Source organism: Cephus cinctus, unplaced genomic scaffold, assembly GCF_000341935.2.
Source record: "Cephus cinctus unplaced genomic scaffold, Ccin1 Ccin1_scaffold1880, whole genome shotgun sequence".
Taxonomy (NCBI): domain Eukaryota; kingdom Metazoa; phylum Arthropoda; class Insecta; order Hymenoptera; family Cephidae; genus Cephus; species Cephus cinctus.
The window spans coordinates 55,155-79,799 of record NW_014334044.1 but is presented as its reverse complement, the minus strand read 5'-3'; the positions used below and the strand labels follow the sequence as shown (position 1 = coordinate 79,799).

Here is a 24,645-nt window from a genome sequence, read left to right as displayed (position 1 = left end):
CACGAAGCCGATTGATCGTATTCGCACGAGAGGATCTTATCAATGGTATCTCTACAGCGACAATTCAACTTTTTCGGAGATCGTACGGAAGCCCCTTGGTATCACGCCGAGCCTATTTCCAGTATTACGAAGAAAAAAAAAGAACAGTTTGTAAAGCATCGCTCGTTAGGATCGTCTAATCGAGTATATAAAAGCTACATGTACGAAACTCTGTTACGAAAAAAAAAAAGATAAAACGAGGAAATTTGCTGGACTCCAGAATTCGCAGTGCTAGCTCAGCTCATAATTATGGTTCTAATTAAGAGAATGTTCATTAAAACTCACACGAGCGAGGCCACAACTAGTAACGGTCCAATTTGTTCTCGTTATCCTAGAGAGGGCAGAGAGTTGCGTGCGTGGGGATAGGAAATGGTGAGCACGGCTAAACGGGGGTAGCCGGGGGTAACCGGGGATAGACAGGGGTAGGCTTGTAGCGGACGAACCAGCAGCAGCGGGTCGAACGTGGTACTCGTGTTGTCCACAAACTTTGTACAAGAGATCTGTCTGCCGATGTTGCGGATGTGGTGTAAGTAGTGCACTATGAGTGTCCACATCGTGACACACCGTGACACACCGTGCAACACGTCGCTGCATACCAACGAATCTTATTCCTCTCCTGATGTAGATGCTGATACACTACCACGAGCGTCCCGTGAAAATAGAAACATTGATGCTTGATAAAACACGCATTAGCTGAGGTTACGTGCGTATGTCGCCAACGTGGCAAATAACAGCCGAATCGAGCACATCGAGCACATCGAGCACATCGAGCACATCGAGCACATCGAGCTGGTTTATTGCCAAAATTGTTTGATCGCGATGAAACGCATATGTACGTGGAACCGTCGCCGTTAACGCCAGGGACGCTGCTGCCGCCGTCGTCACCCGCTGTGGTGTAACGATGAAATTGCAGAGTGGTGCTTTGTGTCACGCGCGAAGGACCATTAATCAGCGATTGCTTGATCCTATATTTGGCCGCAAATCATTGGTTGGCTCGAACTGTGTACACGGGTGCATCAGGGAAAATGTTGAGCTTCGAGCAACACGGTCCCACGAAACTCCTCGGGTGGCATAGCATCGAGTAATGATCCGGAATATACGGGAGCTTTTGACGTTGACGTAGAATTCCGGCGGAAACTTTATGGCTATCCGTACGGTTTGTCCGCGCAAAACGTTTCCCAGTCAGATCCAATCGCTTTGAATCCTTTAGGACGAGCTGCCCAGTTCTCTCTATCGCGTCCTCTCGCAATCAAATCTCTCTGAGCCTCTATCCAATCTCCTCCTCATTCCTATTCCCATTCCCATTCCCAGTCCCAGTCCCAGTCCCATTCTCGTGTCCCGCGTGATTCTCTTCTTTCGCGCCTTTCCTACCGATATTCTTCCGATCCTATCCATCTACGTATACTTATCTGGCTGGAGCAGCTTTCGCTGGAGGAGGTTGCTGTCCTGGGAGATTCTTTGAAATAAGATAAAGCTGCGAACGTGTCATTATTCAAGTGATAAGTTTATTGAACAATCGTTAAGCTCAAGCTTAGGTATAAAATCTCTTTATAACAAGGCTCGAATTCCGAATAATTAACGTATCACGAGCATGCGGGAGACGCCTCTGGCGAAGATGGATGATGCTTTTGACGTTCTATCCCTCGACAGAAGTTTATAAAACAGATACATCATTAGCAAAGGGGAGAATAACGACCCCTATTGATTGTCGGCTTTTAAATGCTGGGTGTCTGCTATGCATGGATGGCAGCATATATAATTCACTAACAACGGCCAACAGAACAACAAGCCTCTCTTCCCATTGTAATTCGCTCATTCGATTAATCCCACAGCTCGTCTCCATAGATATACCGTCGAAGCCGAAGCAATGTATTTACTTCGTGTAGATTGTTTTTATCAAATTGTTCTCTGAAGATTCAACCATCGCGTGAAGAAAGTCAGCAAGTAATAGAATAGAACTTCAGGCTCGTCCGCTCGACTACTGTAGAGACCGTAGTGCAATTTTTATTAAACTAAAGCTTTTGAGCAAAACAGAAAAACAGACCATGACAATCAGGCGCTTCACTTTTTCATTCACATAGCGCGCTCATAAATATGTATCGCGGCTCAACATTTCATATTATTCTATCCAAGTACAAAATAACGCAGGAATTATTATTGTAACAGTCATTATTTACTCGTATTAAGCCCTCGAGTTAACTCCGTAATAATACCTGTACTGCATCGCCCCTCATTAACAGACTCATTGCAACGCGTTAATTTTACATAATTAGGCCCGACGCGTGCGTGACTGTGTGTTCTCAGAAATTCTATTATACTAATAGCAAATTGACTTGAAGTTGAATTAAACGATAGGTCCAGGAATTGAGGAAGATGAAGTACGTACAAAAGCCTGAAACTCCGAAAAAAAAAAGAAAAAAAAAAAACCGAATGCCAAGAAAGTTGCTAGGAATAGGAGGAAAAGAAGTTTTCCCCGCGAGATACGTTCGGAGAAGAAATTTCAATTAAATAACGAAGAACTACCTCTGAGGTTCAGTTTCTCTCGAATGAGATCTGGAGATTCTCTTATCAATCACCGATTCTATTGACAACTAATTAAATGAAATGTCACGTATCTCAGGGACGGTAAGAACAGTGACTGGCTCGATTGATTCGAATGAGCGAGTCCCATGTGTGAAGGCTCCGAGAATCGATTCCTTGCAGATCAATTAATCGAACGACTAGCTTGACAAATATCGCAAGAGTCTTAGGAAGCCTGACGATATCAGTCCTTATTAATAACATGGTTCCGTGGACCGATTGCGTCAGCCTCGAGGAATTCGTTAACGTGTGACGCTCTGCTTTAACATTCCAGGAAATAATATGAAACTCTGACAGGATATGAGAGAGTGAAGTGTATAAGAGTATAGGGGGTTGTAGAGCCGTAGAAGTAGGAGGATCAGGACTCGAATGGGGACTCGACTGCGACTCATTCTGGCAATCTCAGCTGCCCGAACATTTTTAGCCTGACCTCGTGTGCACACTAAAGTACGGTTGGCCGTTTATCACGATGCAGATTGCTTTAGGAAATTGCTCGAGTAATACACGCTATAGAAGAGGGAGGCCTCCCGACGCAACCGGAACTCTCCCGATTTTGACCCTGCTGTCCGAAATACCGGACATTAACCATTTGGCCTGACCCGTGGACATTAAGAAGGTCATGGGTCCGTAATTTCTGTTTCTGTTTATAGTATGCTGGCTATAAGCTGGACCTGTAATAAAACCTACCTTCGAAGATAAGAGCACGTGTTAATAAGCTCGGTTCTATAAAACCGAATTATTGAGGGGAAGGAAGAGCCGAAGGAGGCATGCCGTTAATGAATAAGAGTAACAAGAGACTCTGAAATACATAATCCAATCTGAATGCCCGAAGAAATTTATGAGAATTGACGTTTATTTTCAGTAAGAATTACTCCCAGTGCACAGTACAATGCCATTAGGGATTAATTCATGTCGTAAGTATGTACAATACAAACTATATAAACTGGAATTAAAGTAAAAGTAATTAGCAGAAAATTACCAGGTATTAATTGCATACAACGTTATGCAGATGAGCAAATACAAAAGAGTGGCCTAGAGAGATTTTTCTCTTTAACTGTCCTGGACATTACAAGTACAGTCATAAATGTCCCAACAAATCATCTGAGCAATAGAACCGAATATAACTAAACTTAAATTATTTGTATTATCCACATGATGCTCAGAGTATCCTTTATTCAATATCTCAGCATAAGAAACAGGAGAGAAAAGGTCCAGAAGTCAGTGCAACCGGGAAAGAGATTCACAAAAGATTGTTTCCTCTAAAGCTGCTGTTCTCACACCGATGTGCAAATTTAAAGATCTACTTCTTGGCTAGCGGGCTAGCGGTATCAGACCGAGAAATGCAATTCACACATATAAAATTGTTATACATAGTCGACACCAAGTATTCGTGTTACTGCAATAGTAGCGATAGTAGTGGTAGAAGTGGTAGAAGAATATAGCGTCAGGCACAGCCGACTATGTGCATTAGCAAGAGACGGTAGATTGCCGAATAATGAGAGGAGTGAAAACTATAGGGAAACCAAGAGATGGAAAGGATACAGAAATATGGAGAATAGAATGAGTCTGGGGAAGCACACTAAAGAGCACGGGCAAGAAGAAAGCGAGAAAAGTTGGAAGCTTGGAAACTCGTGTAGAACGCAGAGAAAGAGTACATGTAAATGGATTATTTTAATACCTTTAAAAGCGTGTCTGTGCATCGGCAGGGCTAAGAATGGAGAGAGTCCTCTTTCAACAGGCAAACGCATGAAAAGAAAAAACCTCTGCAAATCGGTGTCTTGAGGAATCTGAACCACATTATTACGCCGGACGCGCAAGACGCCCAAGTGCAGAGAGCGTTATTTATCACGAGGAAAACTTTTCTTTATTCATGATTTTCTCAACGCAGTACGACAGTAAATACTGCGTGAGAGATGACGGGCTGCACTCGGCAGTGAATCCATTGTGCGCTGCTGTACGGTCTCGCTACCGGCTAGTTCTTGGCTTGCGCCAGCCTGCGGCTCGTGGTAAAGAAGCTCAGCGTTATTGAAATTTTATTTCATCGAGAGAAAACTCGGTCTGGCGATATCGTCTTGTTGGTTCTTTATCAGTAGGCCGGGAGATATTTTTCCTCCCGATTATTTAATTTTCATACAGCAGTGCATTGGTACCTCTTAACCGAATCCTTTGACAGAACTGTAGTTCGAGTGTGATAAACTGATAATGAAGCGACAGGCTGACTCCTAGCTTCACACGGCCGATTCGTATGTCAGCAGCGTGATTATGCGTAAGACTTCGATACGGTGGGAGCATGAGTTCTGTCAATTTAGAAGCCCAAAATACTGAAATTGCTCGAGCTGCTCGACGAGCTCTGACTACTCGAACTGTTTAAACTAGTGCGCCCGTTTCAGTTCATGAGAAACGTTATACCATAGGAGCAATAATCCGCTCCGCGTCTACCGCTCCACTCCTACGGTGCTATGGAGCAAGAACGCGAGCGAGACAACAATTGCGCGAGAGTGAGTCTGCTACGAAAATCGATGTAGCTCATTCTGGGTCGTAGAGTGGAACGAAATAAACGAAATAACGTCGCACGGGGAAAAATGGTGGTGGTTCGCAACTGAACAAGATCGCGTGTACAGAAGAATATTTTCTATTTCATTTATACTAGACAAGAGATATAAAATGCTTGACAGGTAATAGACAGTATCAACGTACGATTAGCGTACAGTTTGTAAAGGTTCGGAACATTTCATTATTACGTGGAATGCCCTCGTGATCTTTCAAGAGATAGACAACGTACTTCTTACTTATGCTCGTTATTTATTATTATTACTTATCCGTTAAATTTAAACATTCCTTGAACGAAACGATAAGATTCAGGATTCGAAATTCAAAACTCAAGACGGGAGACCAGGTTCCAATTTAATTTCCTCTCTTGAACTCTCTCCAATTTCTGTACTTACTCGCAAGTTGACAGATTTTCATTTAACTCAGAAAAATATCAAGTTCATTGAATGTCGACATGGAAACTCGAGAAATAACTTTAACGAAAACTTGAGTGTTCGAAGCAGCGACATTAGCATTGCATTCGGAGAAAATCTTAAGAGTCAGTGGAGGAGAGCCAAGACGATATCGGGAGGTAACGTTTCAATAACTTTTTTTAACTTCTAGAATATCATTTTATCAAACGGTCCAGAATAAACAGTCGACTGAATTCGATTAATTCCTGAAGCGTCTTGAGATTTGAAAGCGATTACAAGATAATAACGATTAAAAAGTGCCAATGACATTTTGTATTCCGCCATGAGCAGCCAACGGTTCGATTTCATCGAACGGACAATATATAATTAAAAATTATCCTAGGCAACAAATCACCCCGTTTAACAGTACATTACGAATGTCTACGTTTCAGTATGTAGTTAACGTTTACTCACAACCAGCTGATGATTTGTGATTTGTATTTTCATTAACAACTAGAAAGACAATAGGTTGTCGTCGTTGAATCGCTCTCACGCCGTCGTAAGTGTAACATTTTCCAAAAAAAATTATATATTTTCAAATTTAAATCATTCATTCAAGAAGTTGAAAGTAGACCGACAGAGTCAGAGAGTTGTTATACGTATGGGAACTGTGGGAATCACTGATATTTCCTGATAACTCGATTAGCGGATACGAATCGTAGTGCAGTCGGCAAAACTTTGAAGCTCAGAAATCAGAATATTAAGAATATTTTTCATTTTCACTCGCAACGATTGGATTCATAGTAGTAAAGCTCTCGCAAGTTTTCATTGACCGGCAAGTTTGACATCGTGGCATGGTAGTACATAGTTCCAAGAAAAAAAAGAGCTGATTCCATTCTCGCGAATTTCTGCAAGCAACTTATTCAACGTAATTTATTCCTACTTGTAGAATTTTTCTGTTTCTTAATCTCCCACTGTATCTGTCAGTCTTTATCCTCCATCGCTCACCAGACAGAAATTTTTTTAATTAAAAAAAAAATTTTTTTTTTCACATTCAAAACAGCCAACAGTAAAGTAATTGTTGGACCGGCCTGTTAACAATCAATTATCGCGATAGAAGTTGTGCGTTTCCCTTGCACTCCAGTGACATGGGATCGTAGGTGTCGTAGATCGTCGTCAAAGAAACCTATAAGAGTACGTTCAGAAAATAACTGACCAGCGGTATTTATCGTGCCGGTGTATCTTTCGATCGAGCGAGTCAACGAGCGAGTCGAGGAGGCGAGAAAGTAAGCAGTCAAGAAAAACGAAGTATCCCGTCTCTGTCTGTATCTATATAATCGCGTAGGAGTGAGTGCACGTCTCGACGATAAGAAGTCGAGAAAAGAAGCCGAAGAGGGAAACGGATAATTGGCGCGGAGGGTCGCAATGCTTTGTCGTTCCTTTTTTCGAAGGAGAAGCAGAGTGAAGCGACGTGCAGCAGGACGAAAGGCTAACCTCGTAGATGTCGGAACAAGCAATTTCACTGTTGCTGCTTGCGTTCTCGCCTCGATTTTTAAAAACGAGAAGTAGATTGTATTCTAAACTTTCTAGATGCCACAATATAATAACATATACGGGCTTAACATTAATAATAAATACCTTCGGTAATGGTAAATCTTCATATACGATGAAATCGGTCAACAACGATAGTCATAATTAAACGATGTAGTGACGTAATATGTGTATAGTATAATATATATAGTATATATGTATTTACAAATAATTATGTATATAATATATGTGTATATGTATAATATTTATAGAGAGGTGAGGTATACATGCGTGTGTAGGTTAGGAATGTGTAAAGTTGCATCAGCTGGGACACATCGCTCGACTAGTCTTCTAGTCGGCGGAGATAATTTTCTCCATTTTTAAGAAAATTTTCTATTTATTTCGAGCGATGTTCATCGCGAAATGCTGCGCCACACAATGCTATTCCACACCACAGCAGCCTTAATTAATAGTTGCATATACGGTTAAGAATAGGAATAAATAGAGGTACTCGAAATCATCATATTAATTTGATATGTTTAACCGGCAATTGCGGTTTTTTAAATAGGGTTTTCTCCTTTTTCTTTTTTTTCTTTTTTTCTCTCTATCAGTGCGATATTCGAGAAAGTATCGGCCTTTGGTAGGCCCTCTGAGAGTCGAATTTTCAGCTTCTGCTTAAGGACTGCCGTCTATACGTTTGGATTAGCTTCTCTATGCTATTGATTGTCAAACACAATCTCCATTAAACTCCACTCGACCCCTTTGCCTTCTCGTTTTATTCACAGCATTCGATGGTACAGTTTCACTGCAACTCCGATAAACTTATTCTTAAATATCTCAAGTAGTAATACTGCGAGTTGAGCTGTCGTTAACTGAAAACCAATAGTCGAAATCTCAGCAACGTATACATTACCCAGGTCTCGGTAACCTAGCATTACCGCTTCTACTTTCGTCCTTTAGATCGGCCAGTACGTAACTCGTATTGCTCCCCTTGCTTTGTATTTCCTGACTGTCCGATCCGTCGCGATACGCGCCATGCTGCTCCTTTCAATTTCAGATTATTCGTCCAATTCGTACAAACGAAAAATATTACACGAATGAGAGTTAATTCAGGAACCAATAACCGAATGGAAATTCTATTTAAAATGAAAATAGATCGAGCTATATTGATGGTACTTGAAACTTGACGCAAAGTTACCTGCACCTAGTCGCGGCTTTGTGGATTCAATAACTTGTGTTGTGTTCTTCGAACAATTTTCCTGTCAAATACTACATTGGCATTGGATCGTTTATTTCTAAAGAAATTCACTAATTGACCAATTTTCATGTCGACCTATTGTTCCCCATGAACTGTCTCTTGAAGTGTTATCGACGAATCAGCTCTAAAGCTACCGATTCATTCATTTGGATTCTTAATGATTTTAGCTGGATACGGATACGATTGAATCCAATACCAACCCAGTAGAATCTTTCAGTAGTCAGATACTTGGAAATCACAGATGACAGATGAAATAGCGCATTATTTCTTTGAGAAATAAAATTGATGTTACGTGTTACGAAAGTTCGGCGACCCAGAGTACTCTTACCTGTTACTTTGCGAACGTCGCTTCTCACCTCTCAGACACCTCTTTGGCTCAATCTGCTTTCTGTACATTTTGCGATGATTCCTGGCGAAGAATCAAACCGAAAGCGTTTGATTCTCCTCTTAATTTTTGAGTGTCGTCGGGCTGCCGATCGAGGGTGGCAGTCCAATAAGAGCCGCGTTACTTAGTCTCGAAGTTCTTGGTTCTATTTCCAAGGACATGCGATACATGTCCTCCTCCTCGAGAAGCAGCGTGGTGTCCAACAAGTAGTTGGTCACCTTTGTAATCAACTCGATTTTGTAAGGCGTCTGCTGGAAGTGTCGAATCTCACGTATTACGTGAGCAATCTGAAGGGAAAAAAATGATTGCTTTATAAGTAACAGGAGTTTGATCGAAACGAAAAAAAATTATAAGTATCAGATGAAACGGTACCGACCATTCGCATTTTTGAAAAGTTGAGCAAACCGTCGTCAGTGAAATTCGGTGTGCCTTCCTCTATGAACGAGAGATCTGTCAGATATAGTCCTAAGTAAGGGATGCAGGGTGGGTCGCAACGATGCAATGCATCCCTCAGGTTTCTAAAACGGCCATCTGACGATACGATATTCTGAAGTCTCTCGATTGTTTGTTTTGTCTGTAGAAAGTTTTCCAATTTCATATTGATTCGTGCATTATTGATTGTTATACTATGTAGAGCATCTACTTGACGATCTTACCGTCTTCGATACTTTTTCCCAAGTTTTCTTTAACCTGTAGACGCTGCTGTTTGTGAACGCAGCGCATATTTGCAGTACTCCATTGTAATTGTGTAAAACTCGACTTATATCGGCAACCGCTGCCCATTTTTCAATTGCGGCGACCCTCGCCGACATATTTGATCGCCTGACAATTTCTGACACTACGAGCTGCGAGACTTCGTTGAATCTTTTAGTCATAAGGATAATGTGAGGTGCTCTTGTCGCTTTATCCGTCTTCATCCACGCTTGTCCAAGAAACTCTCTATATTCGATAGAAGACAAAAGAAATGCATTACCCTAAGTCAATTCAATTGCGCGAGCTCGGATCTCAAATACTCACTCGCTGGCGATGGATATAAAAATTTGATGATCCAGATAAGTCATCTGTTCCGCGATCTCCAGTGCCGATAGAGTTTCGATGCTTTCCTTGCTTTGCGTCTGGGAAACGCAAAAGGGAGAAATACCGTAAATGTGGAATAAATAAGTTATTTTCCAAATTCAGTTTGTCTTACCGTTGGCGGAGTAAGCAATTTCTTCAAGTCAGCTTTGTTGCTCTCAGATTCCTCCTTGGTGATGAGCCTCAGTAGTTGACTAGCAGCTTTATGTTCAGCTGGCAAAAGATTCGGGCTGTATACGATGTCTTCCAAGAACTCGATAGTGAGATTTTTCAATTTTTGGTCCAGCTCAAAGTCTTGCGCGTGTTTCGAGACCCAATGCCTAAGAACGTTCAGAACCCTCATCGTTGCAGCGGTTGACATCACGGATTCCTTGCGTCTGTTCTTATCGCGACATGAGCCGCTGCGTCCGCTAGCATCGCCGAAGCTGCACCGGCCTGGCGCCTTGTCAGGAGGATTACTGGAGGCAGACGTGGCGATTGCGAATGCGGCTGCGGCAGTCGACGTGCTGCTCCTGAATGGTCAGACGCAAAGATGCTTAGCACATTATAATTAAGTCCTACTCCAAAGCCCTATTGCTGATTAGTGATCAGTGATTACGCATTCATTTTTGCTTGATCACCACAAATTGCTTTGTTCGGTGCTGGCAGAGGCTCAAAATATTAATCTAATCAATCAAATCTTTCCAATTTTTTTTTTATGCATTTGCCCCCACATCATAAATCTTACGTGCGGCTGTGCTGCAATCTGCTATGTATGTATCGATCATTCGAGATAAGCTGAAATTTGTTTATCGTTAGCCGAGCATCTTTCTGCACTGGCTGCCCTAGTCCAATTTGAATTTCAAAGTGCACGAATCCTCTACGTTATAAGGCTGGAACAGCAAATAATCTGCCCTCTTGTCGCATACAAGAACCGTCTAGGTAGATATATCTTTGCACGTTACCGATAGATAGTGGCTGTGTAAACACACACTCGAGGAAGAAGGATTCGTCGTTCGAACTGCTGAAAAATTTCGGCCTTGTCGAAATAAAATTTTACAACTTTACGTGACTGCGCTTGATTGGTCAAACGAAGGAAAGAGAGAAGCTGCTCGAAAGCATTCTTTTTATGGTGGTGAGGAAGCAGTAATGACTTCTAGAACGTTTCAACAAGATACCGTAAAAAGCGTGTGACTCAATTCGAAGCGTGACAAGCAGACATCAAGCAATAGACAATATACCTTTTACGCCACATGAGACTACGTACTAAAGGATGCTCGTACTTACCATAGAGGCTCGAGTCCAATGCTTTAAATGACGCAAAACAACACATGAAACACACTTTAATCGGAGAGAACGAGAAAAGCATTAGCCAGTGTCTCAAAAATTGACAGTATTCCAACTGGGACTAATCAGAGAGACCTTGTCAAGACGAATCTAACTTATTCGATAGCTTATCGCGTACTGCCAATATGAAAATTGGGTTAATAGTTATATTATATCCAATGGTTTCGTATAAAAAGGCAACGTATTTCGTAGGGAGGGAAATCGAGATAGAAGAAAGGAGACGACAGTAGAAGTGAACATATGAAACGAGGTTGAGTATTATACCGAAAAGAAGCATCCATGCTAACGAGAGGTAAGAAACGTGTATGGATATTATAATACACTTAACATTCAGTAGCGATATTATCCAATGAAATTGATGAATTTTCGTAGACACGTATACAGAGACTTTGAGACACGGAGATCACGCAAGGATCACGCCCTTGAGCGACGCATATCTCCCGCCGTCTCTATATTTTTTTTTTTTTTTCTTCTTTTTTTGTTATACTTCAATACGAATTCATAGTCTGAGCCCCAAAATGCCCGTGCAAACCGACCTTCGATGACTCTGTCGGAAACTGGTGATAACTACTCCTGCCTTGCTGGAAACTTGCTGAGAGTCATGCTGGAAATTGGATTGTTGCGATGCCGAGCACATCTCATTCTCTTGTATTGAGCGTCTTGCTGCCCAGTAATTCTGCAATTTAACCAAATCTTTGAAACAGAGTTGAGCAAGGATGCGAAAGGTTTAAGAGATAATCCGTGCTCGGGAAAACGAACCCCCGTCATTGTAGAGATTGAACCGCTCCTCATAGCCGTACCCGGTGCAGATGCGATCGATTGTCTGTGTTCCATCGAATGATGTTCATGATAATTGCCATGACGGCTGTGCTGTTGAAACAGTTCAGCAGTGGCTGACGAAGGAATGGCCGGCGGAGTGCTTTCGCCGTCCGTCCATGATTCCTCCTTATCAGAGTCACGACGTCTTCCACGAGAGGAACGCTGGGACCTCGCGAGCATCCAATCGGATGAAGATTTGTGCGAAGGTGTTTCCGGCTGATCATAGACGAACTGAACTTCTGTAAGGACAGCCAAGGAGTCACGACGGAAGACATTGGAATTTGTTCCAATCAGGAGAGATTAAGCGACAAGTGTATTTCCGCTTGTGTGCTTCTACGAACCGTCTTTGGTGCGCGTTTCACTGGGTACCGGTGTATCTGTGTTCTCTAACGTGGATTGCGAGTATGTACCGCCTCCGCCGTCTTGGGGACCCGGATCTGATCCGGAGCCAGAGCGCGAGCCCGATCCCGAACCAGTCGAGCCCACCAGAGTCACAGAACTGTGATTGCTCGAAGGAGAACTTGCGTTGATCATTGTCATGTCTGCAAGCATTCGACGAATTTTAGGAACAGTAAACCAACCAATTGGAAATTCGTCGGAGAATGTGACTTCATTTTTCGTGAAGAGTCATACCCGTCAGTGTTTCTGCAGTGGACGACACCGGTATCACCCTCGGAATGGTCAAGAGACATCTATCGTCCTGTGCATTATTATCGGCACGAATCCCGACACGACGAGGTGTTGCTGGCGATTGTCGGCCAGAAGAAGGTCCTGGGGACTGCCTGACTATTACGGGTGCTTCCGAGATTAAACCCAATTGCTGCTCTTCTTCCACTAAATTTTCCAAGAAAATGTATGGGGTTATCGATACTCCGACGATTCTGGCCTATGAAATGACTAAGAGTATTGACACTGATGACATTGATATTGACTGGATATTGATTTTTACTGGTCAGACTGATTTTCAGTAGATCGAATGTTCGCGAGAACATGCATTCGAGAGTTTTACCTAATCGCACAACTACAGGTCACAGTCATCTATGGCCAATGAAATGAGATGAAAAGATAAATCTTCAGACTGTCGCTGTTACTGTTGTGTATAAACAGGTGATCATGTAAATGATGATACATGATAATAGCAGAAGCAAAGTGCGGTGTGTCACGTGTAGTCGAAGTAAAGATTTAAGAGCAGTCGCTGCTTGACTTGATGATTTCGAAGAGATTCTTAGTGAGATCGCATGTAAGCCTAGCCTAGACGAGGAATGAGAATTGTTTAAGTCGAATTGAAAAAATAGGGGCATGAAAGCTCACACTTCCGGTAGCCGGAGCGCCAGTGGGCCTTTGAGTTGGGCGTTAGCGCGCCAATGTTGGATTCGTATGCACTGTGACTGCGGGCTTCTCGACTATCACTCACCTCCGATCCGTATCCTATACGTGGCACAATTACACAAATATCACCTAACTTCATAAACAACTGAATGTAGTAATAATGACTCGAGAGAACACGAGTAGCGAGGATAGCGATAAATCGAACTATTTTAAAGTAAATACGTAGTCTCGCATTTCTTTGTCAAATTCATTGCGAACTTGTCCAGATTCTCACGTCAGTCGCGACAAATTGGAAGCATAGGATCACCTATGTCGATCAATCGGACAATTAAAGTATTACTCTCAACACTTATACCTCATCATACGCCTCGAAACACTTACCAGTGTACGATGACTGTACAAGTACAAAGGATTATTATGTTGAATATCTTACCGGATACAGAACTAGCGCCGCTGGTCCTTCTTGGTGAAAAGCTACTCCTTCTGCGATCATCAGTGTGGTGTGTACTCTCACCAGGTACGCTGGCAAGAACATCCAAAGATCTGAAAATGGGATAGAGCAGCTCTGATGGCAGTGACGTTGAGGTTAATTCATTCATTCGAAATTTGTGACTGGTTCTCACATTAGCGAGCCACTGGGCATCTGGGCGTCAGGTGGTTCTGCGTCATAGAAAACCCTTTTCAGCGCCTCCAATACGGTGACGCCGTCGGTGAATACGCGATAAGTCAAAAGAAACGTATTGAGAAAATCGATGCTCAAAAATCGTAGATCCGTGAGTCGCTGAAGAAGTCGCTCAGGTGTGGCATAACGTATTTGCGGGACTTTACAGGAATTCAGTGTCCGACTAAATCTTATGTCAACGTCGTCCTTGAAGAGCTTCGGATCGTTCCTAATTGACTGAGGCATCGTGACAGAACTTGTGTCCGGGAGCAGCCCGTGAAGAAGATCGTTGAAATGCACGTTATCCATACACTGGCTAATGTCGCTTATCCACGCCGCTTTTTCCTGGAAGTCAAAGATAAATCCGCTCTTTTCTGGACCATCTCGAAGCCACTTTTCACTCAACTGACCTGCATCGTAGGGGCCACCAGGTGAACGGAGATCTGCGTTCCCCCGGACTTGACGTCGAGAACTATTTTAAAGTCACGATTTTGAAGCTGCGCGCTACCACTTCCGCTTCCGCTTCCACTGCTTTCACTGATCCCACTGGACATCGAACATACTGACAGTTCTAGAAACAGTTGACGATCACTATTCTACTTCACTACGAAATCCCTGGTAAGGGCATTTCGCCAGATGCACAAGAACGAAGATTGAGAACATCGAGGGAATTCATTATGGTTAAAAATTATGATATTGGTTAAAAATTATTCGTACCATCGTCGTCTGCGACACTTTGGTCGCTCGGATCTTCTATGAGCACTGCGTCGGAAAGTGGTATCTTTCCAACTTGTGGAACGAGATTTAGACGACCGTCGTCGTCCGACTGCCGTGTCGTGAGTATTAAATGATTTGAAAACAGGAAACACTGCCTGAGAGCTTCCTTGTCTCCAGCACCTTTGCCTCCGAACGTTGCACTCAGTCTGCTACGTGCTCCACGAGGTTTGTCCAGAATTTGAACAAGTGCACCTGAAACCAGATAAAATATACTCGTAGCACAATTTCAAGTCAAGAGGCTGAAATACCTGGGACGCAATCAATATGCTTTATTAACTGCAAGACTCAGTCTACCAAGTATCGTAAAGTTGTCGAAATTCATAGAGACAAAAGGGAAGCTTTTCTTAAAGGCGACCCTACCTTTCGTGCGATCCTTCTCAGCAGAATGCTAGCATTTTTTTGTTTCCCATTACGAATGGACAGTTCAAGTAGAGAAATTGTAATAACGCCCTCAATCAGGACCCTCCTGCTTCTGGCTCTTTGTTTCAAGATGAATCTCGAAAGACATTCTTCGAATATTAAAATTTCAACTACGCTTAGATGTTGTTATCGTCAATTTTTCACTCCCACAATCTAGCAGTCACTATGATCAATTAATTGATACTGGCAATCAGTGTGCCAACCACTGCTGACCACCACTACGAAATACTACCAACCCCCGCACCTGGCCGCGTCTGATCAGTCGCACGACACTCTCCCTTCTTAAACCTCAAAGAAACTTTCGCAAACATATTCATGAAAATAACAGGGTAGACAGACCACGCGAATTTAAGAAGCAACGCGTAAACAATCCCCAGTGTTTCACGTAGAGCGGGAATACCGTGTGTACCGGCGTTGACGTTAGCGTCGGCTGTAACGGCAGCACCTTTAACAACACAGGGAGGGAGGTTGCGTGGTAGCCATGTGATGCAATATCGTGCGTGTACCCGACAGGAACGTAGATCGTGGGGAGCCGGTGCCCATTCGCGCGCCGCCCCTGCATAGTTTCGTTCACAACATTCATATGATCCGACGCGATACGCGACCTGTAGTTACAAAGGGAGATTTAAGGAATCTCGAAAGAAAAAAGAAAGCGCCATTTCGATTTCGTTATCAAAGACAAGATAAAGACTTTTGCTGGACGATAGAAAAGTACCAGACATGCCTGAATGCAGTTGAAAATGTTCCGAGCAGTTCGGCCCTGCTTGGAACCGATTACTGCGCAGAAGCACCAAGTTTCGATGGCACATTGCTGGCCGAGGCATCTGTGTGGATGTATATATACGAAGCATTGATTCCATGCAACAGTAAGAGCTGCGCTTGCGTCGCGCTTACTTCAGGATTTCCAAGAACCTTCTTCTACGGCAACGTCTACCTTCCAGTACGAAAAGAAGCTTGACAGTTGGCACAGAGCTTTTGACTTTTACCGACCGTGGGAAGCTTTCGTGCGGAATGTCTGCTAGGTCCGTTACTTATCTAGCAATTTTCTCACTTATCTTATATGGGATTGGCAATCGTATGCAGACACAGCGAAGTAAGATCAAAGCTTCGATTATCGACGAGCTTAATTAAATTCAATAGGAGTTTGTTTGGATTCGTGATATTCTGTCTCTGTCAATTGGAGAATATCACTTTCCGGTGTTATACGAAGTCTTTGCAACTCACCCTGCCTCACGAAAACTTGATTAACATCCAGCAGTATGTCGCATCCCTCGACGATCATTCGCTCGACAGCCAAATTTTTTCTCAGATTTTCCGTCTCACTAACCTGATAATGAAAATAGTATCATTTGGCAATTCGTTAGGAAACAAAAATGAGTAATCTTAAAATTGGAGTTCAAATCGGCTGACAATTACGTACCTCATCGTGCATCTGCCTCGATAAATCTTCAAGCTGCTGTCTTGCGTTCTGAAGGCTCTTTCGTTCAACATGATCATGAGGTGTATGCGCTAATAACTCGTGAAGCGTTATTATGTACCTTGGAATCTAAAAGTTCAATAATATACATTAATTCACTGGACGAGATCCACAATAACTTGAGTATAAAAGCTCGTTCAAGTTCCACCCTGACGTTACGAGGTTTTCATGCGAGGGTACTGAACGATTGACAGACTTTCCAAATCGCCTCTCGGTACCAATCCTCAATCACGGCTGATTTATGCAGATTTCAATACGAAGAGGAAGAGTGGACGCAGTGCGTTCTTACAAAATTACAATTTTTTTTTTTTTGGTTTTAGTTACACGTGCACGTTTACACGCGTGCGTAAAAAGTAAGAAGGTGCCGGAGTATTAGCAATAACCAGTAAGCATGGTAAATTCGACATCCGGCTACTCCCCAAAGCTCCAATCGGATACCGGATATTTTATGCTTTCCGAGCGTAATTGGGAAATCATCGTAGTAGCGCCAAGGACGCGCAAAGTGGGTATTGGAAATAAATTAGGTTACCTGATGCATGGGGTAAGTAAGGAAGGTCTCTAGAGACCGACCGTGGCAGGCAGTCTTGTTTTCCAGCCGAGTTAAGAGAGCGGCAAACGACGAAGACGACTGTTTACACTCGGTCAGCACTTGTAAGCTGTAGTGATGATTGCGCACATATTCCTGATAGATCGCAAGCATCGGTAAAAGCATGTCGAAGAGATCGCCTGAAAGTACGTCAAGGAAGGTTTAAGAATATTTGCACTGCTGCTGCGATCCACTCCAGTGGCACTTGGTTCAAAAATCAATGAAGCTCGTTGCCAAAAAATACAGACCCAAAACCAAAGTCGGCCAACTTTCCATTCGAGACGTTAGACCCTTTAGAAATATTTGATGGAGAAAGAGAACGGTTTCACTGTTCAGGAAGATGCTGTTCACGTCCTCGTGGCTACAGGGAGGCTTCTTCGAGCTTGCTGCCATCTTGAATGGTCTCAAGAAACAGCTTACCAAAACTTCCATTTGCTCAGTGTATTCTTCCTCAGCCTCCACCATTTGGAATACTAAGCTGATTAAACATAATTTTCAACGTGCATATTAGTATTCGTTAAAAGCTTTGATCTTTGCTACTTTCCTATTGAGACTTCAGAGGCCTTAGGACTTTTGCCAACTCGACTACAGGCACATTTTTTTTTTAACTTCAGGACAGTAATACATAAATAATGCCCGATAATGATTTCGTAGGATTGCGTCGTTTCGGCGATTTTCTTTGTAACATTTCAATAAGATTTCTTAAACGGACACAGAGCTAATGACGTATGAATTCCGTATACCTGTTTCTCTTCCGCATACTTTCCGCGTGTGGACTCTTGATGTATTGCTCGACGATTTGTTTCCATCGTCGTCGACAAAGCCATCCCCGAAAAAAGCTTTGGACTTTCTTAATCTTCCGCATCTCAATCGAACCCTCCGTAATTCCCCTGAGTCCTGGCGTGGCAGTGGTGCCGCCAACTAGGGAACCTTGGGTAGAAGCACCGCCGGCTGGCCCTACCACTCCCGTCGCCTGCTGTACGGTACCGGGGGTGGTGGAGCCTACGCCCTGGCAGAGTGTTCTCAGGGCTCCGTTACTGCCATTACGAGTTGAATAGGCAGCAGGTGTCATAGCATGTGGCCTTAGCTCCTTCTTCAAGGTGCACAGCTGTCACAAGACGACGGCTCGTTAATACGATCAATTTAACGCGAATCCTCGACGCCTTGCTTCCTCGTCCTAAATATCCTAGATTTCTTAAATCGCCTAAAATTTCTTTTCTGCTCCATTTCCAAGAACTGTTTTCCTTTAATCATAAAAGTTAACAAGCTAAATCCGAGGACGATCTACGCTTACTAACCTCCGCTCGAAGCTTCTTTATTTCCGAAGCGAGTTCTTCGCATTGCTGAGTGTACTGCCATTTTGCAGTCTTTTCGCTCTCGACGATTTGCAACAGATGCAAATGTTTCTGCTCGAGCTCTTCTTTTTGCAAAAGCAACTTATTGAAACTGCAACCATGGGAGTAAATGAAAAGCCAGTATCTTGATTTTTGAGTAAAAAGTGAGAAGACTGAAGTATCATTTCGATCACGTGAAATGTTTTCCCATAAGTATATAGGGGGAAAAAAATAAACTGTTCAAAGACGATAATACTAATTAATTTTCGTATTTACACGCATTTTGTTTGACAGAGTTGCAACGATTTCGCTTAGTACTGCAGGAGCTTTGTGTCTTATATCTACCTAATACGATTACGTTGCGCAGAGAATATTTATTGTTCGAAGCAAAGGACATCCCACACGATCGTTAATAATCCCGTAATCGTTAAAGCGGGATTGCTGTCGAATTAGCACTCACCTAGCTTCTCTTATCGAATCGATCCATGTCTTGCAATCAGTTTCTGTGGCTGCTTTCAACTCGTATTGTCGCTGATTTTCTCTTCTGTAAGATATTGCGAAACAGTGCTGGAAACGAAAGAGATCCAATACAGATGGAAGCAGTCTCAGCAATATTTTATCGTCATCTATGCTCGTGGGTACCTCAGCGTCGAATAGTAAAATTTACACAAAAAGAATTTTTCATTAAAAACTACCGTGAAACTCGTGGTAATCGCGGAACATCATGGTATTTCATAACATATTACCTATATATTTAAAAGCAACTCACGAAAATATATTAAAAAATAAGCATGACACATCAACTTTTACTGAAGTTGAACAACTTTTACAGTTGTCACGTACCGATTCATTGAGGAACGCTCTCGACTTAGTTTAAGTAGACGACCCGAGGGAAAGAATAAGAGGTATCGGCTATAAGGACCTCGACCAATCAGAATGATTAGTTCTCGAATTTGACTATTTTCCATTGACCACTTTAAAGCAGTCTGTCTTGGGACACCGATCCAGGTGCCTCGAGCTGTCTCGCGCTTCCGGGTTTTATGTTGATAGTTTTTTTCGCAGTTTTTCCTATACGATATAGAAAGTTCTCGCTTCTGTGTTTCTCGCGTTGCTTTCGCAATATCCATAAAATCATACAAATTTTCCGCGTTTCTTTCGAAGGTGCAGTGTTGTGCAGTGCAGTGTCGTATAGTGCAGTGCCCGCTCGAGTGTCCCCTGGATGCAGTTCTCGGCCTTCGCGGATCATCTGAACCAGCGCCGGTGAGTGCATCTAATTTATTATAATAATTGGTGGAGGGATTTCGATTATATATCTCCGATTCGTGCTGCTACGTTCTCGATCATTTACTTACTGTAGTCCGCACTATTTACCTGTCGCATACTCTAACCCTCTCTACCTCAACCTAGCAGACTGAGCGGCCGTGCATTTCCGTTACCGCGTTCGCTCCCGTTCGTGCATGCAGTTGCGTTCGCTGATTTCACGCGACCTCAAAGATTAGCTCCTGTACGGTTGCGTTTGTAAATTTTACGCGTCCCCAGAAAATCGACAGAATCCGTGAAGCTATAGTCTTTGCTGATAGGTTCCGTCAGAGCTCTCGTTTTGGCGGAGTTGACTCTTCCATCTGAACTCTTAGGTCGTGTAGCGGCTCGTCAGTTCAGGGTGAAAAAAGAATAGGCGCGGATGCATGAACGAAAGTGACGTGGGTTAGTCATCGGATTTTCGCTATCAGTATCGAGTTAAGAGAATAAGTTGCATCGTTTAGTAATGGTGTGAAAATATCAATCAGTTTTTCGTTATATCAATCAGATATTTTTGTTGTAAAAAAACAGACAATTTGACACTGAGTCAGGTAACATTTACCGTGAAACGCATTAAAAATTATATATAACAACATTTAATGTGTCAACTGTAAAGTTTATTTGTACCGATTTAAAATATCCTGTGTTAAAGCAATAAGTAACACGAAATGCTAACGATTTTCCACGATTACTGGATTCTACGGTAAATTTTATCGTGAATTTCATAGGAAAAATTAATGAAAAAATCTATCCGTGTACGTGTAATCTTAGTAATAGATGTACGTAGTTGCACGTCGACACGTAAACGAACGTCCGCGGAGATACAGAATATGCTATCCCAGATACGAAAATGAAGCCTATTGAAATTCTGGGGAAGATGCCGATAATCATATAGAGCTTGCCGTTGGCTGACGTGAAATTCATGTTACGCAAAGGACCAACGAGACAACGAGGCAACGACGCAGCAACCCACGCGGGACTTCCGAAAAATCGATCTCATCCCGAGGACAGAGGGCCTTGACCTATATTTAGACAGTCCTCCACTCCCTTCAGGAAGTGTCTGTATTCCCCCTATTGGGTTGCGCGGAGGAGGGTTCAAGCACTGCAGGGTGCTGCTTCCAGGTATTGTAGAGTATTCGGTGATGGGCACCATTGTGCTTTCGATCTTCTTCCATACCTGGACAATGCTTTATTGCTCTAATCTCTTTTGGCTTTGTTGGTACGAGGGAAGGATAAATCTACTTTGTGCTGATATCTCGATTTCTCGATTATCCTCCAGAAATCAAAAGCGTTATTAGTCATACGGAGGGTCTCAAATTCAATTCAGATCTAGCATGAAAATGATTATTGGTAGTTTTCTCAGTTTTCACGAATAATGTGTCGTTCATGCGCTAATAGCTTGATCAGAAGTAGAGATATTATGTAAAAAATATTTGTCAATGTAGTTATGCGAATAATATCGAAGAAGTATCTTTAGCCCTAACAGGCTAAAGATGAAATGCATTAACGTAGGCCATCCGATATTCAATCTAGTCCGTGATCAAAAGGTCCAGATTATCGCTATTTTTACGAACCATTGCCGCGAGACCCGCATAATTGATGGAACCCATTAAAAAGTATAGAAGCGAAGGATACGTGTACACCTACGTGGAAAAGGGAGTACATAGCGCAAAGTGTCAGCAATAAAAGAAAACTTGATAACGAACTGGGGAAAATGAAACTGGATGATGCACAATGCTAATACAAATGTCTGACTTGATCTCGTTGATTAAACGTAAATTCTCCTAAATTTCTAGCAGACGCAATCCGTGAATAAAATAAAAGTGAAATGATGGCATTCCACTGTCAAGTGATCCAGCACCCTTGTAGACGCTACCCAAATAGAAGTGTATAAGTAGTGCAAGAGTTCTTCGTTATAAGAGATAACTATTTTTAGCGCAAAGAAGAATCGATTCATCTCCCCGATGGTATGCTGCCTGCCAAGTAGCAGGGAAAGTTAAAATAATGAAAGTCAGGGAAATCGAATGTGCGAGCGCAAGAGAAATCGAGAGTATGGAAGAATCTGCAAGGCGGAATGAAATAGAAGAAAAGTAAGAGAGGGAAACAGAGCCTTCTCGTGAACGGCAACAGGCAGTGATGCCTAGATGCATAGGGTAGCCTAGATGGTTGCTCGCTTGCTGGCTACGTAACCAGTTCACTGCTCCTCGCTGACATCCCAGTTGCTATCTTGCTCTACGCACCCCCCTCCGCCCCCCTTACCCGTCACAGCTCCGAGTTGAAGCTTTTGTATAGATCGGTATCCCACCCCCTGTTCCTCTTCCCTACCGTATCCACCTCAACCACCTCAACAACCCTCGTGGCCGTCGGCGAGCTTTCTTTATTCTCAACAATACTCGTTTCATCGTAGCGCGTACTTGTATTAAACTCGTTCACCAGGCATACACGAACATACGTGCTCTTTCTCTTTGGTATATTCTTCCACGCACGTAGGTATATTCTATCCCCGCAACACGTATCGGACAGCACGGACAGAACACTCGGATGTTCTACCGTCCTGACAAGGCTTACTCCTCGCTGTGCGCTCTTTTTCTTCGTCCTTCTGCTTATCCTTTTTACACGGCGTAATAAGACTCCAAGCTCAGGATAAGAACAAGCAATCTTTCCGACGGATATGTCGATATCTGTAGGTTCCCTCTTAACTCCTGATTACGGAGATTAAGAGAATTCACGGTGCAACCTATTTAGGTTACAGGCAATGTTATAGAGTTGCATACAGCGCGAGTCTTTTCACGGATATGGCAGACTGCGTAGCTTCTCTTTGGATATTTAGATAGAGTGGATCAAATGTTAATATTGCCACTAAGTTGAAAAATTCATTTGGTTCTAAGAATTTTGGCACACCACGTATATCCAGGGAAAACAAGACTCCGCAGACCCAATTATAATTTTCGCAGTTAATACAATGACATGAGTTACTCGAGCTCCTGGAAAATTCAGAAATAGGCAAATTCAGAAATATCCTTTTCAAATTCTTTTCAACGTCCTCTTCTCAATTTTCTCGTCTGTATTATCGCGCTTCTCGCTATTTTGTACCTTCCCTTACTTCCGATCGCATTGCCTTTGTACTCACAGACCGTTGCTATCCTTGCTTTTCCACGTACATTAATTAATTTAATCTTCATAGACAGCTGATTAGAGGCGTTGCGTAAATTCTGAATTAGTCAACATTGAAATGTTATGGCGCAATATAATGTTGCGAATTGACTGTTATTTTCTCGAGGCAACGTTCCCGGGGAATTAACTCGTGAATTATTGATTAATAAACATGCTCGCAGAATGCGAGCATTGTCCAACTTCAATTTCAACAAGTGAAAAGTTACTTGCAAACTCTCGCACTCTTTCGAATTAAGACTCGCAGGTCAACGTTACGTGTTAAGGAGCAGCAAAATTTTCCGAAGAGCGAGCAGCTACGATTTCTCGTTGGTCGTAAAAGTCTCCCTCGCTTTTATGGACAAATTAAGGAGGTCGATTGTAAGGCAAAAAAAGATCTCGAAAAATGGAGCTTGAGTACTGAAAAAAAAGGGAAAAAAGGAAAAACGAGAAATGATGGAACAACAAAAAGTACTTGTGAAGGTTCTTCGTAATGCAATAGCCCGTATCTTTGAATGACTGAAATTCTATCTCATGGAATGAAAAGTGCGAGCTACGGAATTGCAGTATTATCGCATGACGCTGCAATCACGACTTCTGAATTGGTGCAACAGGTTCGCGTACCAGGCACACACACGCAAGACATTTAACGCTTCAATTAATCTGCTACGTACACCGAGAAATAAATCGTACGTGAAAGCGCGACGAGTAGCGACGGTTTCCATCGCATGCAGTATGGTAATTCCGGAATATACAGTAATTTCCAGTAAAAATGATAATTTAAAAGTCCCTAGCTACATCTTCAAGTTCTCGCTAAAGATGCGTTTTCTAAAAGACACGAGAGGTGATCAGTGAATATTCATCCAGCAAACCGATTAATCAAACACGTCGATGACGCTTCAATGATAAACCATGATGGTGCGGTGATAGCGACGGTCTGTCGGTTTTAATACACGTTTATCGTAACGTGAAAATAATCGTCTGTGATACCGGCCGAAATCATACAGAAGCATTGATCGTGTGGTTCCAAGGTGGAACTTTCTCGTCGAATGCGCGCAGTCAACCGCCTTTTGTAATTTCATTTTTACTTTTTCCTCACATTAAACGAATTTCAATATGAGGTTTCGCTCTGCTCACGTTCAATGTAGATATAGAATTATAGATCGTGTAGTTTCATTTCAGTAGAGTCACCCCGAATCGAACTGATTCCAGCTAATCTCCAAGTCGGACTTAGTACGCGCTTTAACGCTTTTAATTTCTCAAGCCATGGAAGCTGCAACATTCGAGCCTCGTCGAAAAGCGCCTTTACAAAGATCGATAGAGTCTCAATAGAGAGCAGCTTTCCGATTGTTTGACGGTTTACATTAATTCGGAAGTATAATGCCATAGCAGGAGTGTCGTTCTGACAGCATCGATTGGTTCCAATGAATACCTACGTCAGATTAGACGATTAGGCAGTAGCAGGGGCAGGGAATAGCCCGACGAGAATTTTTTTTCTATCGACACCGATCGATAGGCCAAGGTTCGTCAAGACAAAGGGATCCCCGATGTGAAAAAAACTGACTTAATTGTAAGCGATTACGTGACTCTGAGGGATGTGGGGGCATTGTTAATCAAAAGTTTAAGTCCCAGAAGGACCACAGGTCGTCGTCAAGGGGG

General features: G+C 42.7%; 2 protein-coding genes across 10 annotated transcripts in view; one reads left to right on the top strand and one right to left on the bottom strand.

The window, feature by feature from the left end:
• Positions 1-24,645, top strand: part of LOC107273923 (A disintegrin and metalloproteinase with thrombospondin motifs 7) — a 78,547-nt gene that overhangs the window by 5,345 nt on the left and 48,557 nt on the right. The window contains exon 2 of the mRNA XM_025091219.1: positions 19,699-19,797. Within this exon, the coding sequence (XP_024946987.1) occupies positions 19,757-19,797 (41 nt within the window). The 5' untranslated portion in view covers positions 19,699-19,756. The remainder of the gene's footprint in view (positions 1-19,698; positions 19,798-24,645) is intronic.
• LOC107273920 (ras-specific guanine nucleotide-releasing factor 1) overlaps positions 1-24,645 on the bottom strand; it is a 44,948-nt gene that overhangs the window by 16,974 nt on the left and 3,329 nt on the right. For 3 of the 9 annotated variants that reach the window (XM_015752553.2, XM_025091209.1, XM_015752558.2), the window contains 22 exons: positions 18,998-19,104; positions 18,502-18,649; positions 17,947-18,311; positions 17,452-17,681; positions 17,147-17,343; positions 16,561-16,686; positions 16,365-16,467; positions 14,661-14,912; positions 14,354-14,514; positions 13,906-14,288; positions 13,716-13,825; positions 13,265-13,381; positions 12,587-12,787; positions 12,295-12,495; positions 11,894-12,192; positions 11,671-11,810; positions 11,075-11,095; positions 9,924-10,320; positions 9,752-9,849; positions 9,391-9,673; positions 9,111-9,308; positions 5,236-9,021 (listed from right to left, as the gene is read on the bottom strand). In XM_015752553.2, coding sequence (XP_015608039.1) covers positions 8,797-9,021; positions 9,111-9,308; positions 9,391-9,673; positions 9,752-9,849; positions 9,924-10,320; positions 11,075-11,095; positions 11,671-11,810; positions 11,894-12,192; positions 12,295-12,495; positions 12,587-12,787; positions 13,265-13,381; positions 13,716-13,825; positions 13,906-14,288; positions 14,354-14,514; positions 14,661-14,912; positions 16,365-16,467; positions 16,561-16,686; positions 17,147-17,343; positions 17,452-17,681; positions 17,947-18,311; positions 18,502-18,649; positions 18,998-19,104 — 4,362 coding nt within the window. In that variant the 3' untranslated portion in view covers positions 5,236-8,796. Of the gene's footprint in view, positions 1-5,235; positions 9,022-9,110; positions 9,309-9,390; positions 9,674-9,751; positions 9,850-9,923; positions 10,321-11,074; positions 11,096-11,670; positions 11,811-11,893; positions 12,193-12,294; positions 12,496-12,586; positions 12,788-13,264; positions 13,382-13,715; positions 13,826-13,905; positions 14,289-14,353; positions 14,515-14,660; positions 14,913-16,364; positions 16,468-16,560; positions 16,687-17,146; positions 17,344-17,451; positions 17,682-17,946; positions 18,312-18,501; positions 18,650-18,997; positions 19,105-24,645 lie in introns of those variants that run through there. The other 6 variants (XR_003061676.1, XR_003061677.1, XM_025091210.1 and 3 more) reach the window with 6 other exon arrangements.